The sequence below is a fragment of the Monomorium pharaonis genome, chromosome 5 (genome assembly GCF_013373865.1).
Source record: "Monomorium pharaonis isolate MP-MQ-018 chromosome 5, ASM1337386v2, whole genome shotgun sequence".
NCBI classification, from domain to species: Eukaryota; Metazoa; Arthropoda; class Insecta; order Hymenoptera; family Formicidae; genus Monomorium; species Monomorium pharaonis.
The window spans coordinates 10940569-10956641 of NC_050471.1; the positions used below are offsets into that span (position 1 = coordinate 10940569).

General features: G+C 33.6%; 4 protein-coding genes across 5 annotated transcripts; 2 read left to right on the forward strand and 2 right to left on the reverse strand.

The window, feature by feature from the left end:
* The first annotated feature begins 30 nt into the window (after positions 1 to 30).
* Positions 31 to 3959, forward strand: LOC105838099 (DNA repair and recombination protein RAD54B). 2 transcript variants are annotated; one of them, XM_036287155.1, is made up of 11 exons: positions 31 to 601; positions 683 to 782; positions 847 to 939; positions 1015 to 1135; positions 1218 to 1771; positions 1868 to 1910; positions 1971 to 2624; positions 2720 to 2879; positions 3175 to 3301; positions 3366 to 3593; positions 3707 to 3959. In XM_036287155.1, exons 1-11 carry the CDS (start codon positions 300 to 302, stop codon positions 3770 to 3772), a joined length of 2448 nt encoding a protein of 815 aa, XP_036143048.1. In that variant the 5' UTR covers positions 31 to 299; the 3' UTR covers positions 3773 to 3959. The 2 variants fall into 2 exon arrangements, with proteins under 2 accessions (XP_036143048.1, XP_012538847.1); XM_012683393.2 differs by having other exon boundaries at positions 1868 to 2624.
* LOC105838090 (enoyl-CoA delta isomerase 2) lies at positions 3657 to 5522 on the reverse strand. The gene is made up of 6 exons (XM_012683381.3): positions 5077 to 5522; positions 4827 to 4981; positions 4627 to 4747; positions 4456 to 4545; positions 4190 to 4330; positions 3657 to 4094 (listed from the first exon to the last, which is right to left on the reverse strand). The coding sequence occupies exons 1-6, from the start codon at positions 5170 to 5172 to the stop codon at positions 3939 to 3941; spliced, it is 759 nt and encodes a 252-aa protein (XP_012538835.1). The 5' UTR covers positions 5173 to 5522; the 3' UTR covers positions 3657 to 3938.
* A 228-nt stretch (positions 5523 to 5750) lies between these two features.
* On the reverse strand, positions 5751 to 8692 carry LOC105838057 (acyl-protein thioesterase 2). The gene is made up of 7 exons (XM_012683339.3): positions 8510 to 8692; positions 8090 to 8121; positions 7932 to 7997; positions 7791 to 7838; positions 7460 to 7706; positions 7222 to 7386; positions 5751 to 7129 (listed from the first exon to the last, which is right to left on the reverse strand). Exons 1-7 carry the CDS (start codon positions 8555 to 8557, stop codon positions 7082 to 7084), a joined length of 654 nt encoding a protein of 217 aa, XP_012538793.1. The 5' UTR covers positions 8558 to 8692; the 3' UTR covers positions 5751 to 7081.
* A 1699-nt stretch (positions 8693 to 10391) lies between these two features.
* Positions 10392 to 14733, forward strand: LOC105838112 (ribokinase). Its single transcript, XM_012683411.3, has 7 exons — positions 10392 to 11264; positions 11953 to 12085; positions 12234 to 12360; positions 12956 to 13120; positions 13421 to 13512; positions 13665 to 13853; positions 14402 to 14733. The coding sequence occupies exons 1-7, from the start codon at positions 11215 to 11217 to the stop codon at positions 14576 to 14578; spliced, it is 933 nt and encodes a 310-aa protein (XP_012538865.1). The 5' UTR covers positions 10392 to 11214; the 3' UTR covers positions 14579 to 14733.
* Positions 14734 to 16073: the final 1340 nt, after the last annotated feature.

Consider the following 16073-nt stretch of genomic DNA (forward strand, 5'->3'; position numbering starts at 1 on the left):
TTCAATAAATTTTCTCGAATTCGTACCTTTTAGAATTTCTCTAATGCTCCTCGCATTTATAATTACATTTAGGTACTTTACTGAGTTGTGAAAATTCAAGTTTCAATTTCTGCGCTTCATGAAATATCGATAGATTGCCAACATCTAGGAATTTATCAAGTTTTGCAGTTGGTAATTTTGATTCGGTTCAACCTGGTTCAACTTTTCATTATTCAGTTTCGCGCTTTGAAATCTCTGGATGTATTTGGTTTGTTGTCGTTGAATCGTGTTATTGATCTCGATTTATTTATCAGAATAAAATGTATCGAAATAGACCTGTCAAGGGATTTGTATCCCCTTTCATTCAATCACGGACGAACAATGAGAAATGTAAGAAAGAGGTATCCGTGTGTCGGGAAGAGGAGGTACCAAGCGATTTAGTGAAAAAGCCTTTTCGAAGTAACTCGCAAATTTTAAACTTATTTGAGGAGGATTTGGTTCAAGAAAATACAGTCGAGCCTGATAAAATCCAAGTGAATGATTCATTTACGAAGCAGGAAGCTAATTCTCCGATATGCGAGAAAAAGTTGGCCATTGATTCACCCCAAGCGACAGCAAAAATGCAAGTGTTTTAAAGATGAACCTTGAATCAATATCGATTTTATTTGCTGTGAATAAATAAATATTGATATTTTTTTAACAGCGTTTATAATGTGATGTACGGTAAGGTAACTTCCAAGAAACATAAAACGTGGGAAAATGACGGTTTATTGGAAGTGACTGGAAAAAATGTGATTCTTAAGGTAATTGCTGCATTAACACTGCAAATCTTTTAAATTAAAGCTTATAATATTTTTGATGTAATAGGATTTGGACAGTAATGTCATCGGAAAAAGTTCCATTAATCCAAGTAAAATAATAGAAGGTTCTACATTAATTGTAGCAAATAAACAAGTTGAGGTAAAAACATGAACTGATTGATTTTTATTCATTTTTAAGCATATAAAAAAACTAACTTTTGATTCTTAATTTTAGATTATAGATCAGGTATCACAACAGTTACTTGCACCAGAGAAAAGTCTAGAAAAGACAGTAGAACTATCACGAAAAAGATTTAAATCGTCGCATACATTTACACCCTTATTTTCATCAAAAGGTTCTATAAATTTATAACAGATTAATGAACAAATGGATTAATTTTACACTTTAATCATTGATTTAAATTTAAATATTTATAGGATTGATGTTGAACAGTGAACCTTTAGTGATGCCATATTTGAGTTCTACTGAATGGATGGACCAAGAAGAACAGGAAATCTCAGTTGATCTCTGTCTAGTGGCAAAGCTTAGAGAACATCAACGTTATGGAATTGTATTTCTTTATGAATGTTTAATGGGACTGAAAGTACCAAATTATTTTGGTGCAATTTTAGCTGATGAAATGGGCCTTGGCAAAACTTTACAATGTATCTCATTAATCTGGACAATGTTGAAAAAAGGTCCATATGGCAAGCCGATTGTGAAACGCGTGTTGATAATAACACCTAGTAGTTTGTGCAACAATTGGGAAAAGGAATTCGTGAAATGGTTGGGCAGCCACAGAATATCTCCGTATGTTGTAGATACAAAAAATAAACCCAAAGATTTTATTAAACATCCAAAGAATTCAGTAATGATTATTAGCTATGAAATGTTTGTTAAGTGTCATATGGAGATTAATGAAATCGTTTTTGATTTGATTGTGTGTGATGAAGGTCACAGATTGAAGAATAGTAATGTAAAAGTAGCAAAGGTAAAGATTTATTTGATTTATATTATTCAAATTAATAACATTATTATTAATATAAATATACATGAACATTTATGTATTATTTTCTGTATTTTGTAGCTGTTATACGAGATGGATTGTAAAAAACGAATTATTTTAACAGGTACACCTATACAAAATGATTTAAAAGAATTTTATGCATTGATCGATTTTATTAATCCAGGCATTCTTGGCACTGCTATTGAATACAAAAATTATTATGAAGACCCTATTGTCGCATCTCAATGTCCTTTTGCTGATGATGATATCCTCAGTCTAGGAAATGAAAGATCCACAGAATTAAATGAACTTACCAAATCTTTTATTCTGAGACGTACTCAAAGTACAATAAATAAATATCTGCCGCACAAAAATGAAATGGTGCTATTTTGTGCTTTATCTAAGAAACAAAAAGATTTATATTCCTTTGTCACTGATGTTTGGTTTAACAAAATATATCTGGAAGACAAAAGTAATATACATTTATCTATTATTACTGCTCTTAAAAAAATTTGCAATCATATAAATCTTTTTATAAGTGATAAAGAAAATATGCTACATGACGCTTTATCAAAGGCGTCATACATGTCGCAAATAAAACGAGATGAAAACTTTACTGAGTATTGTGGAAAAGTCACAATTCTACAGACCCTAATGAGAAATCTAAAAAAGACTGATGAGAAGTTGGTATTAGTCTCTTATTACACACAGACACTTGATCTTCTTGAGACTATATGCGACATGGAAAAATTAAAATTCTTAAGATTAGATGGTACTACTTCAACCTCTACACGATCGAAGATTACTGAACAATTTAATATGCAAACTGATGATAGTAGTAAGTTCTGCAAAAATCAAGTGACACTCATCTCTTATACTTATTAATACACTGTAAATATAAACTGATGTATTATGGAAAAATAATCTTTACAGAAGTTCTTTTGCTAAGTGCTAAGGCAGGTGGTGTTGGTTTGAATTTATCTGGAGCATCTAGACTTGTATTATTTGATTCTGATTGGAATCCTGCATCTGATATGCAAGCAATGGCAAGGATCTGGCGAGATGGGCAAAAGAGGAACGTTTATATTTATAGGTAGTTTAATATTATTCACAAGTTTAATATCATTAATATCAACAATACAAACAATTATAAAGGGCTCGTTAATGCTAAGCAAAAATAATATGATAAACAAGTCAATGTATCGAGCCAAGACAAATTTTCTTAATACATTATAATTAATTAGATAAACATTATATAATTATAAACACGACTAATAACACTGTGTTAAAGAAACGTTTCGACTATACTTAGTCCTCTTCAGTCATTAATATCATAATGTAATTATTATTTAATGAAAGTATATAACTTTGTGTGAACAAATTTGTAGATTACTGACTACAGGTACAATAGAAGAGAAGATATATCAAAGACAAATTAGCAAAGCTAATCTGAGTGAGTCTGTGGTGGATCTAAATCACCTTGGATCTCTAAAGTTGTCAACTGCGGAACTAAAAGTACTTTTATTATAATTTATTAGAAAGATTTTGATAACTATATTGAAATATTTTTCATTTATAGGACTTATTTACGCTGGCAAGCGATACAATCTCATTAACACATGATTTAATGAATTGCCCTTGTTCTGGTCAGAATGAACATATACCTTCTGAAGAAGTAAAAGAGAGAGAACAGATGCGAGATTGTCAGTTTACATTGAATGACAAACCATCTCAACAAAATTTAACTATAAATCAGCTTCGAGATTGGCAACATTATAAACAGCCAATTCCATCTGACATCATGCAGGTAATAAGCTGTTTAATATTAAGGTTAACACGGGGGTTACATAAGAATAAAATTAAAAATTAAGATTAAAAATTTATCATTTGGTTTATTTTACACATATATTTGTTTTACAGGATATGTTAATAGAAAGTGATAATATAACATTTATATTTAAAAATTCTACAATACAAAAAATTTAATTAAATGACAAAAAATGATATAAATTATGTACAAATTATAAATTTATATATTTTATTTTTGTTATAATATTATGTATTTTATACAAATAGTACATTGTGAATACATTTTGAGACATAAAATTCAGTATTTGTAGTTTATTAAAAGATGTAAATCATTTCAATAAATTTAAAGCTTATTTTTTCGTGACAAAAAAACCATCATCCTTTTGTGTAGCTCAGGAGACTCGAATAATTTTCTTAACTCTTTCATTTCTTCCTCATTAACCTTTAATAAAGTCTCTTTATTCCACCTACTCATCAATCGTTTAGTTGCTAATATTGACTAAAATTAATCAATTTTATTACAATTTTAATAGTATAGATATATTAAAAGATACCTACATAATGCGAAAAAGACATTAAGTAAAAAAATAATACCTGTGAAGAAAGGGTAGCTATCTTGTTCAAATAATTCCATACTTCTTCAAGAGAATCGTGATTGTACACATTGCTAACCAAACCATGTTGCTTGGCTTCTTGAGCGTTCATCTTGTATCCCAAATATAACATATCTCCAGCCTAAATACATTTTTACAATAAAATATCAAAATTTGAATTCTCTAGAATTATAAAACTTTAATATCTCAAAATTCCAGATGCAAAATTTAATGATAATTTGCACTTTTTTAAATAATGCGATATACTTTGGAATGTCCTAATAATCTTGGGAACGTATACGAAGAACATCCTTCAGCAACAAGACCCAAAGAGCTAAACGGCGTGTGAAAATATGCCTGCAATTTGCATAATATTTGCAAGTGTAATTATAATATCTAAAACATATTCATATTGAATAATTATCATTGAATGAACACCTTATCTGAGGCATAAACTATGTCAAAAATTCCTAATATTGTAGTTGCTATTCCTATTGCTGGTCCATTTACAACAGCTATTAAAAGCTTTGGATATAAGATTATAGTATCAATTAATTCTCTGTAAAACATTTATCGATTTGATTTCTATATTTATACAAAAATATAAATTTTTAATAGTTTATTCTTACAGTGCTTACTTAATTGTTTTTTCGGCAGAAGTTAGAGTAGACTCCATTGAGGCAATTATATCATTACCACTGCTAAAGAAATCTCCATTTGCGGTTAATGCAAATATCAATACATTATTGTTTTTAGCAGATTCATTTAAAAGTGTCGTTAATTTTTTATACATCTACGAGAATCATATAAAATCAATTATCTGTATTGCCTATATATCTTTTTGTATTTTAAATATTTAAATGTATCAAGTATCCTTTAAGTATTTACCTGAGGCGAAAGTGCATTCTTTTTGGCAGGTTTATTAAGCACTACTTTTAGAATTCCATTTTCTAAAGTACTCAGAATAAATGAATTTGTATCCATATTGACAAGTTTCTTTAAAGCAATTTATAGCATTCGCATTTGATATGTCAAATTTATAACCTCGTTTTTACTTGTGACTATTTGTACACTTGTTGAGAATAACGATATAAAGAAAGAATGAAACAAATGGAAGGAAAAAAAAACACCGTCTATTACACTTCATAAATGATTATCGGTAGCTTTCCGAAAAGTTGTCGATTCAAGGACTGTGTTAAATAAACTGAGAAACAGCTTATTCACGCTGACGGAGACCACTTCGAGTCACCAATAAAAACAGATATAAAAAAATACTTAAAGAAGACTTAAAAAAAAAAACACTTTAATATTCATAAGGCTAACGTAAATGTCAGTTGTATTTGTTTAACATATGATAAACAACAAAGATAAAATGATGTTTAAAATGCTGCGTACAAAAATAAATGCAACCTTTGTACCTTTGATATCTTAATTCTTTAGATATCTGTGATACTATGAACACAATCGGGAAAATGATACACACATGTTTACACGTTTTATTTACTGGCAAAAGTTATTACACAACTTACGAGCTAACGTCCTACTTGTTTCTAGCTATAACGTATTTATAAATAAAACTCATGAAAAATACTTGGAGCTTATTCTTTTTTTTTTTACTTGTGTCTACTGGATAGTGTATTGATATTCAATAATAATAAAATTAGCCGAGTGTCATATAATTTTATATACATTTTAGTATAATTTTACAATTTATTAATATTGTATCTATACTACTTTATAATATATATATCACAGGATTTCCCAAACTTAGCACATAAGTATTGATCTCCTTTATTTTTTGAAGATTTATTTCTTCTTCCATATAAAGATAACTAAAAATGAAAATATTAAAGGTGTATGCTGCTCTGTGCAATTCTAATAAAGATGTGTAAATATTTGTAAAATGAGTAGTACATTCTTCAAGAATTTGCAAGTTTTCTTAAAGAACTCGCGCAGGATTGTGTTATAAAAGAGTTTAGGAAACCCTGATTTATGTTATAATGATAATAAATAATGAATTTGGTAGATTTCAACAATACAATGTGTAATCACAGATTACATGGCCGTATCACTGTCTCCTAGACAATACTTGCTACAAAAGTGATTCATTAGCAACATTTTACGTTGCGGGCCTAAGTCGCGTGAAATAGAAATTTGAATGCAAAAGGTTCATAGCTGCTGAAACACGCGAATTACTTAAGTGCTTCATGGACGTATTTCGTTTACATTCAAACAATAATTATCCAAAACGCAATTTAGGCGCAAAAGAAATGGAAGTTTTGTAAATAGAAGAGCTGACGCAGAAAGCTCTTTGCCTAGCATAACTTAACATTATCTTAAACCTTACATAAGTTTACTTATAAATTTACTATTGTCGCAGATTTAAACCGCAAAAATGAATAAACATCAATCTTCGTACTACTGTTGAATAATTTATCACCGCATCAGTAGCAGTACAAATAAATACAATGTATTTGTTTGATACATACATACTTATATACATATTTGTAAATATATGTATATTTAGTATATGTATAGACACTATAAGTATCAAAAAATTGAGAAATGCCAATTTATAGATGCAAAAGAATTAATGACTACATGGATTAATTTGTAGTATTGCTATATGAATGCTTTAATACATTAAAATATTGAGAAGTGTTTGGATATACAAATTATAAATATATTCCTCTAGAAAGTATGTTTTTCCTACATAGCCTTGTATCTCAATATTTTGGAAGATTTGTCAACGATTTTCTACTTAACGTCTCCCTTTAAAGTTCATATAATTTACTCAAATTAAATAATCGCAAAGTTGGAATTATTTCAATATAATGTACAGTTAGATGCTTGAAGTAGCCGATAAAATATCAATATGTGTTAATTTGATTTATTACGGCTTCAGAACTTTTTCGATGAATTTCTTTATGTCACGCATTTCCTGTAAAATAATGAAAAGGAAACAAACATTATAATTTCTTTGAACATAAGCAAAGATTTGATAAATGTCTTTCCTGATCGAAGCTTCCTTACCTCCTCGGAAGATGCATGCATCATTCCTCGATACGTTTTGAATTCTGTTTGCGTCATAAATTGTTTTAGAAGAGATGCTGTCATTTGACCCCATCTATATGGCACAATTGGATCACAATCGCCGTGACATTGTAGCAGTGGAGTATTTTTATTACCTATTGCTTCCTGAAAATTCATAGTACAAATTTGATATTACAATGTTCTATTATAATTCTACAAATGTATATATGATACTTACCACTGGAAATTTTTGATGTAAAGGAAGCCATGCGGATAGAGCTATAATACCAGCCAAAGGCTCTGGGAATGTAAGGGCACTGAACATGGCTAGTGCGCCACCCTGACTGAATCCTCCAAGAACGATGCGTGTAGTGGGTATCCCAGCTGCAACTTCCTCTGCTATTAACGAGTGAACTGTCTCAGCAGCCTTACGTATACCTTCTTCATCCTCCGGACCACTGGAGTCCAAAGAGCGTAGATCAAACCTAGATTCACAGGATACAGTAACCATGTAACTCGTAATTGTTTTCATAAGAAACTTCATATTTCTATGTTTGTCTTAAAGTTACCAGGAAGGCATTCTGAACCCTGCATTAAGCGTTACTGGCATTGTGGGCCTGAAATGATAAAAGATCACATATTAATATGCTATTAATAGTTTTAACAAACGGTTTTATAGAACATTTAAAGATATTGGTAGCCACACATACGCTGTAGGGCAAATAACTTTGACATGAGGAGATCGTACTGCACCCATGGAGCTGGCCCAGCCATGTCTGAAAATAGACGTGTAAAGTGCTAACAAGTTCTGTTATTTTGCAACAGTACGTTCTAAGTTGCAGCCATATGCATAAAAATGTGAACTTACCCTGTATCACCCAAGCCATGGAAAAATATTAACTGAAAAACAAATACTTCTTAGTATAAAATAAAAGAAAATCGACTTTATTCAGAAATATGGAAAAAAAATTAAAATAGTTTTCAAAATCCACGTTTTGTAAAAAAAAATCGCGTTATTAGAAGTTTATTCATTCCTCTGATAAGATAATTGCCGTGACTCGCGAAAGATGTGTAATAATCGTAAAAGCCGATGCTAAAATCAGTCTATGAACATCGAAACGGCGCAGCAGTGCGTCCACCGATGATCATGTTGGAGAAAAGAGATAAATAAAAAAAAAGGCGTAGCTCGCATCGCGTAACTGTAATTCACTTATGATCAATTAAGATCGCGAGTGATATAACCAAAAAAACTACTGCCGCCTCCGGTGCGAGAGAGTTTAATATCTACCGTTGCCGTGTGCTTAGCTGTGGCTGAGATCACGACCGGGCTCGTCATGTTTTGTCGCTTTTTTGGACGGCCTGGAACAAGTTGAAACAATTGTGTAACAGTTTCGTAAAAATCGTACGGAACACGGCGCGCGAGAGAGAAAGTGACTCGTCTTTGCTCTATGCCGAGTTCTTTATAAGGGGGAAGGAGGGGGAGAATGAAAGGAAATGGGGGCAGTAGCGTCAAACGCGCATTCGCATAAATGTTCAATTTACTGACATATTTTTCGAATGCGTGGCTTTGCATTTGATTTTTCAACTGACCCCGACGATCTCCGATAAATTGACGTCAGCGTTGGTTACGTAAATTTGACGTTAAACATTGAATGTTAATTGAAATCAAATTTCAAATTGGTTTATTGGCGCGCGAAAACAATCTCCATTCTCTTCGTGACAAAATTGCTTGACACAAACCTGTAAATAGCAAATTACCCATAGCTATTTTAATAGTGGTATTTATCGACTTTTTATTAAGTCCGCTTATCCTTCAGGTGATCAAGATGGATTAAAATGATGCATTTGGCATTTGATGCCTGCTTGGAAAGAAGGAGCGATGAAATATTAATATGTATTTGATCTTTGTAAAATTGTCTACGCACATTAGCCTGTTCGAAATTGAAATACTGAAAATTTTTATTCGGACGAAGTTCATAACATGTGAAAATTAATTCAGGCGGATTCATTTTATGAGAACAAATCGATTAATATCGCTCGTCGCGCCACATCGACATGTCTCTGCATCGGACACGTGATTGGCTGAAGCTGTGTCCCACACGGAAATGTTTGCTTCTATACGAATCTGTATGAAATCTTTACCAAAAAGAACAATTAATGAAAACTATTCCATAAGGCCGGCTGCATACCAGCGCGATTTATCTCGCGCGCGATGCGCGATATTCGATAAAAACTCTGTTTAAAAAAAAAAAACAAAAAAAAAACAGTGCTGCCATTGGCATCGCGCGTTGCGCGCGACATAAATCGCTCTAATGTGCAGCCGGCCTAAGATGTGTTCATCTCAAAGAGGAGTTCAAATTAGACTGCGATAAAAGCAACTTATGATCGATTATCATCTTCAGAATCAAAAAACATATATAGAACACGCAGTGAGATTTAAGCATTAAGTGATTCTGCTATAATCATAGGCGAGAATTCTCGAAAACGTAATTAAGCCTAGCTGGTATTTTGAAAATCTCAAACTGCGATTGGTTAAATTGTCTCACTATATACGTATGTCTTAAGTTTAATATAATGTACTTTTATTTTATCAATACTAAAATCAGACATATTAACATAACTAATTTTATAACTTATTTTTTAAATATTTTTTTCTTTATTGTGTTATTCAATATATGTATATTAATTTACATATTATATTGCTTATAATGTCTACATGAAAAAAATGTGTAAAAAAAATAGAACGTAACCTGCAATTTGTTTCTGGTTATAGCACGGAAGAGAACCACAAAATCATTAGAGAATTATCTATGGATTTCATAGATACTGGCTACGTAGTTCCACATTTTGTGGACAGAGAGGCACACCAAAGAATTACAGTAGAGATTATATCAGAGACTGGCCACGAGAAAGCCACTTTTGATTAGTTCGCCATTTTCCGTTTATAAGTGAAAGAAAGAGGTAGAAAATGAGATAAGAAAAAGACAGAATAGAAAGGAAATGAGAAAGAACTAGTAATGTTTATCTTTCTCTCTCGCAGAATTTTGACGCAACCACGTCGCGGTCAGACTCTGATAATATTTTTAGAATTGTATTAAATCGCGATCGTGGCCTCTCATACGGCTTCTCCTTAACTTGATGCATCGACAGCACTTATTGGTTCAGTAGGCATTAATGTTTTCAAACAAACTAAAGGTAATAATCGAATTCTCACGTGCACGATATGGCGACTGCCAAACGATATGGCGATGCGGGCAAGGCACTCGGCGCAACGGCGCAAGTCGGAGCTGTCCATCTACCACTCTCAATAACGCATGACGTATAACTGTGTTGATATCGTCAAGTTATACTGTGATACCAAATTCATACGTTCGAAAACATACATACGTGGATGCAGAGTGCAACTGTGCACGCACCACGTAGACGCGCGTTATTTTTTTTTTCCTATCGCGATCGTCGGGTGAACGTTTCTCTAATGATATAAAATTGATGCGAAGTTTCGATAAGACCGGCGCCGCATGCATGTAGCTTCGTTCTGATATGCAATAAAAATACATTAAAAAAAGAGAAAAAAACGGAAAAGATAACCTGTCTCCCGTCAAGGCAAACGCTACTATAAATATCCTTTTTTTTGCTCGCTATGATAGAGCGCCGCTCTAAATTAATTCACGTGTCTACGGCTTTAGCTTTCCGTATCATCTCGACCTCTCCGGTCTCGGCACGAGGCTCGCGCTCCTCCCTCGCGCGCGGAGAGAGGTAATCCTTCGACCGATAACGTCTCCCGTTTTATCATTGGTTCGCGAACTCATGTGACAAACAATGATAACGCGAATTATATCCGTACGTTTTATTCGATATTATATAGTCGCTGCAAAATCGCATCCAGAAATAATCGAGTACCATTTAAAAAAGTAACGTTTGTTCTAATATACGGAGCTTCTATTGCTCGCAAGAAAGCCGTGTGAGGCGAGAAGAGTAAAAAACCCATACGATATGGCACCAAGGATAGTCGTTGTCGGTTCGTGCATGATCGACTTTACCAGGTGAGTAAGTAAGAAAGTTTTTTTTTCCGCGCCCGACAAAAGTTGACGCTGCTTCGCGGACAATCTCTCTCTGTAACTATAATATTAATATATTATAATTACATTATAGCTTGTAAATATTTATATTTGCGCGCGCGCGCGCACCACACACACACACACACACACACACACACGCACGCACGCACGCACGCACGCACGCACGCACACACACACACACACACACACACACACACACACACACACACACACACACACACACACACACACACACACGTGCGCGCGCGCGCGCACGCACGCACGTACAATAAATTATTACAAATTAGATGAAGAAAGATGCTTTTTCTACTTGTGTTTGTCTTGCAGTAATTTATACACTGAGAAAAAAATGTTGTTAATTTGACTAAATTTTTCAACTAGATTAAATTTCTTTAGTTCAAGTATTTATGTAATTAACTTAAATACATAAAATACTTGAACTTCAATTTAAGTATTTATACATTTGACTGAAATACACAAATTAAAGAAATTTAATCAAGTTGAAAAATTTAGTCAAATGAACAACTTTTTTTTCTCTCTGTGTAGCTTTGCTCATATAACCAATAAAACAATGAACGTGAATCTATAATTTATGATATGATTATAGATAGATCCATATATTATCATTTTTTAAATCCAAATCTCTTTTTAGTTTCTCTCCACGGTTGCCCAAACCTGGCGAGACGGTAATTGGGACTAGATTTGAAAAGAGTTACGGTGGCAAAGGCGCTAATCAGTGTGTAACAGCTGCCAAACTTGGTGCATCGACAGCACTTATTGGTTCAGTAGGCATTAATGTTTTCAAACAAACTAATAGCTTGTCAATTCTACAATTGACTTTTTTAAATATTTATTTTTTGTCCACTTTCATTTCGTACGATTTTTCGAATTATTTATGAACTCACATTTGCGATTTTTCATTTTTTATCGCAGTTAGGTTTCGACACGTTTGCTCAAGAATACTTACAGATTTTAAGAAAGGAAAATGTAGATACATCTCGTGTGAGGACACAAAGCGATAAGCACAGCGGTGTCGCTCACATTACCGTTGCTGAAAATGGTATGCTTTTTTTTTTAATACATTGTGTCAAAGTAATATTTTAAAAGCATTTGTAGCCTCAAGGTAGTACTCAACATCTTAGTGTCAAAGTAGTATTAAAATTTTGGGAGCATTCATAGGTACAAAATAGTATAAAAGGAGTTAATGAGAGCACTAAAGTAGGTTTAATAGGTATAATATCATCAAAGTAGGTTTTTTATAGTTTTTCGAGTATTTAAGTAGGTGTAAAATAGCCTCATGGATATTAAAGTAGTATCAAAATTTTGACTCGGGTATGAATCAGAATTTTCTTGGGTGCTTTGAAATTGCAATTAACGCGGAAATATATTTCGCTTTGATTAATCTAAAGCCCATTCGCATCAATGTAGATTAACTTTAATCTTGGTTTAACTTGCTTTTTATCTTTCTCTGATTCTTAGAACTGAAAAAAAAAAGATAGAGAGCAGATTGAACCGAGTTCAAAGTTAATCTACATTAATGCAAACGGACCTAAATGTCCCGAATAAATAACAGCGCATTAGAAGCGAACTTTTAAGGTAATTCCGGTGGTCCTGTCTCGCGCCGTAAGTAATCGGGGTGCCTAACGCTTCCGCAGGTGAGAACAGCATCGTTATCGTGTTAGGTGCGAACGAATCGTTGACTCCGGAATTCGTGGATTCCACCGCCGACATGATCAGAGGGGCGAGCGTTTTATTATGCCAGTTCGAGGTACCGCTAGCAGCCACGCTGCGCGCGTTGAAGTTACATCGGGGCCACGGTGGTTCGTTTTATATTTTCTTTTCTTATTTGCTACTTAAAAAATATCCCGCGTACGTCCTTCCGCTTTTTTCTCGAAGCCGAATTATCGCAAGTGCCCGGAAGAGAAGACTAGGTCGAAAGCTTTCGCCCGTGTAATCGCCGCGTTAAACAAAATTTATGCTGAACATCTTGTCTTTCGAGCCTAAGCGGCTTGCGGTTTTGTCGGGAAGGCTGGACGTGTCGACGCTTCACAAGGCGAGATTTGCGATATCGCGGCTCCGGGAACTCCGGCTACGTTTCTACATAAACTGTAACGTGATAGGACTCTCGATTGTCAACGGGGCGCCCGCGCTGGAGAATCCCGACCCGGAAATCCTCAGATTATGCGATATTTTCTGCGTCAACGAGACGGAGGTGCGTAAAAGCGCGATTAGCGCGGCCGACGAGGTAAAAACGCGGTTTTTCCTTTATTTCGAAACGGCCGACGTATCGTAGAGCAAATTAATCAGTTTGCGATACATATTATTATTAGATTCAAGATCAAAAGCACTATTGCACTTTTCTAGGCGGAAGTTATGACGGGCGTGCAATCTGTAAACCCGTCGAACGTGCAGCAAGTCGCGGACAAGCTTCTGGCTAAGGGATGCAACGCGGTCATCCTTACTCTCGGACCGCTCGGAGCTGCGTACGCGTCCAAGGTGGACAGAAACGTCACGCTGATTCCCACAATCGAGGTCCGGCCTGTGGACACTACGGTACGTATTGCATACACGGTGTCGCGGAACGTGTCGCAATCTGTGGACTGGAGATTCCACGACGAGTTTTTTTTTTCATTTCTCTTTTCATTTCATTTTTTAGCTATTCAAGTTAAATAAATTATCTTCATAAAAAAATTATATAATAATTATTATGATAATTTATAAATTATATTAATCTTTTGAAAGCGCATATTTTTGAATAACTCGATGTATGATAATTCTAAAACATTTTTCGAGTTTTTTTTTTTTTAACTTAACGCGACAACGTTTATTCTTTACGCGTGCAATCCGCATACTTTCTGCTTACGCATATGTAAGCAGAATTGATTCACGACTCCTTTACGAGCGTTTACGAGCGGCTCGCGGCTAAAGTGGTGAAAGTATTTGACGGTGCTTCCGGTCGGCAATCTTTTGAACGAACGGTCAGCCAATTTCCGGACCGCATTGCAGCGCTGATTCACTTAGTGATTCATTCAAATGATTGACATGCATTTAAGATGGAAATTGGCTGCAGGTAGCTAAGTGTAACGATAGGTATGCGATAGGGTGCCGGGGATGCATTTTTGGGCGCGCTCGCATATTTCAAGGCGTATCATCCGCAACTACCGATGGACGAGTGCATCAGGAGAGCTTGCACGGTCGCCACGCAGTCCGTGCTTAAATTCGGCACGCAGGCGAGCTTTCCAACGAAAAACGATCTGCCGGGAGATTTATTTGCATAAACAAGAAGGCAGTTACCTCGTAGTAGATTATTTACGGATCTGATATTTTATCTCCTCCGTTATATGTACATATAATCTGAAATCTGTTTTGTGAAATCTTTTTAGATTGAATATTTGTAGAATAAAAGTAAATACCCAAAGTTTTATGTACAAAATGCGTAAACATATATCCCATTTCCCGGAACCCAAAGTACTTAAAAATATCATAGTCATGCGTTTTAATATGAAATTAATACAACAGATTAAATTGACGACAGTAAAATACTTAGAGAATGTGTTCACGCATAGAATGTAGAATCAAAAAATATATACACCATCAGAAGGCGAATTACCCTATATGCATGTCTTACTTGTTCTCCAGTGCATATAGGAGATTAAATCTTTTTTAATCATTTGGAAAACCGGTTCCATTGTTGGTCTCCTTTGCATATTTTTTGCAATATCGTCGACGAATATATCAATTTTTTTATGCACAAATAAGATTCGTCGAAAAATTCGAAGGTATATTTAAATAACATCAACAACATTAGCATAACATAAATGGTGTTGCAGAACAAATTTCTATAATACATCAATCTTGCAAAAAAATAAACGGACTTAGAAAAAGTTAATATTTATTCCGGGATATTAAATTTCTAATCTGCGAAATCAGGGATCAGCTTTATTCTTACTTTTCTTTTTCTCTTTGTATTTTTCCAACAGCCTGGTACCATCTGGCTGTTGTAACTAAATTCCGAAAATGGAAAAGGGGAATTAATGTATTCTGATTTAATAACTTTAATACTTTTATTTTTAATTTAGGCAAAAGTAAAATAATTAAAATTTAAAAGAATAAAGAAATAACGAGAATTTCTACAGAACGGTAGAAATAAAGTTTTAAAACAAACAATAATTAAAATTATACTCCAAGAGTAAATCTAAAGTGAAACAAAATTATGCCACTTATATATATATATATATATATATATATATATATATTATGTATGTATGTATATAATTTCTACGAACTCCTACCATTACCTATCGTTACTTTCTTTTTTGTCTAGCGTATACATGTATGCACATGTATACGCGTGAATATATTTGAATACCATAAAAGTCTCCAAAATTCGAAAAATATACTAATTTATTTGTAACATTAAAATGAAATTTCCTAACGCGGTATAAATGGCGTGGTATGCACCCGAAGACATTTTTGATTTTAGAAAATGTACTTGAAATTATAGACTTTCTATTTCTATTTCTCTCATTTCTATTTTGTTTTTTTTCCTTTATTTATTTGAATTAAATTACCAATGTAAGCCGCTCTGTGATTATTAATGCGTGAAATTAATATATAAAAAAACAGTTTGTAATTAAAAAAAGCAATGTAATATAAAAGAACAGTATGCAAGGTATACAAATGTTTTGACCTTAGATTTGGATTCTCCTCTCGAAAATAAGTCGATTTTTCTTTTACAAAAGAGCGGCTTACGTTGGCAATTTAATTCAAGTA

Bases quoted from the DNA above. Each gene is read 5' to 3' on its own strand.
- LOC105838099 (XM_012683393.2), top strand. From the start codon at position 300: ATGTATCGAAATAGACCTGTCAAGGGATTTGTATCCCCTTTCATTCAA. The intron at 2,625-2,719 runs GTAAGTTCTGCA...TAATCTTTACAG, and splicing joins TATGCAAACTGATGATAGTA to AAGTTCTTTTGCTAAGTGCT. The intron at 2,880-3,174 runs GTAGTTTAATAT...ACAAATTTGTAG, and splicing joins AGGAACGTTTATATTTATAG to ATTACTGACTACAGGTACAA.
- LOC105838090 (XM_012683381.3), bottom strand. From the start codon at position 5,172: ATGGATACAAATTCATTTATTCTGAGTACTTTAGAAAATGGAATTCTA. The intron at 4,982-5,076 runs GTAAATACTTAA...TGATTCTCGTAG, and splicing joins AGAATGCACTTTCGCCTCAG to ATGTATAAAAAATTAACGAC. The intron at 4,546-4,626 runs GTGTTCATTCAA...TGCAAATTGCAG, and splicing joins TAGTTTATGCCTCAGATAAG to GCATATTTTCACACGCCGTT.
- LOC105838057 (XM_012683339.3), bottom strand. From the start codon at position 8,557: ATGACGAGCCCGGTCGTGATCTCAGCCACAGCTAAGCACACGGCAACG. The intron at 7,839-7,931 runs GTATGTGTGGCT...TTATCATTTCAG, and splicing joins AAAGTTATTTGCCCTACAGC to GCCCACAATGCCAGTAACGC. The intron at 7,130-7,221 runs GTAAGGAAGCTT...ATTATTTTACAG, and splicing joins TGCATGCATCTTCCGAGGAG to GAAATGCGTGACATAAAGAA.
- LOC105838112 (XM_012683411.3), top strand. From the start codon at position 11,215: ATGGCACCAAGGATAGTCGTTGTCGGTTCGTGCATGATCGACTTTACC. The intron at 11,265-11,952 runs GTGAGTAAGTAA...ATCTCTTTTTAG, and splicing joins TGCATGATCGACTTTACCAG to TTTCTCTCCACGGTTGCCCA. The intron at 13,121-13,420 runs GTTCGTTTTATA...GTAACGTGATAG, and splicing joins GTTACATCGGGGCCACGGTG to GACTCTCGATTGTCAACGGG.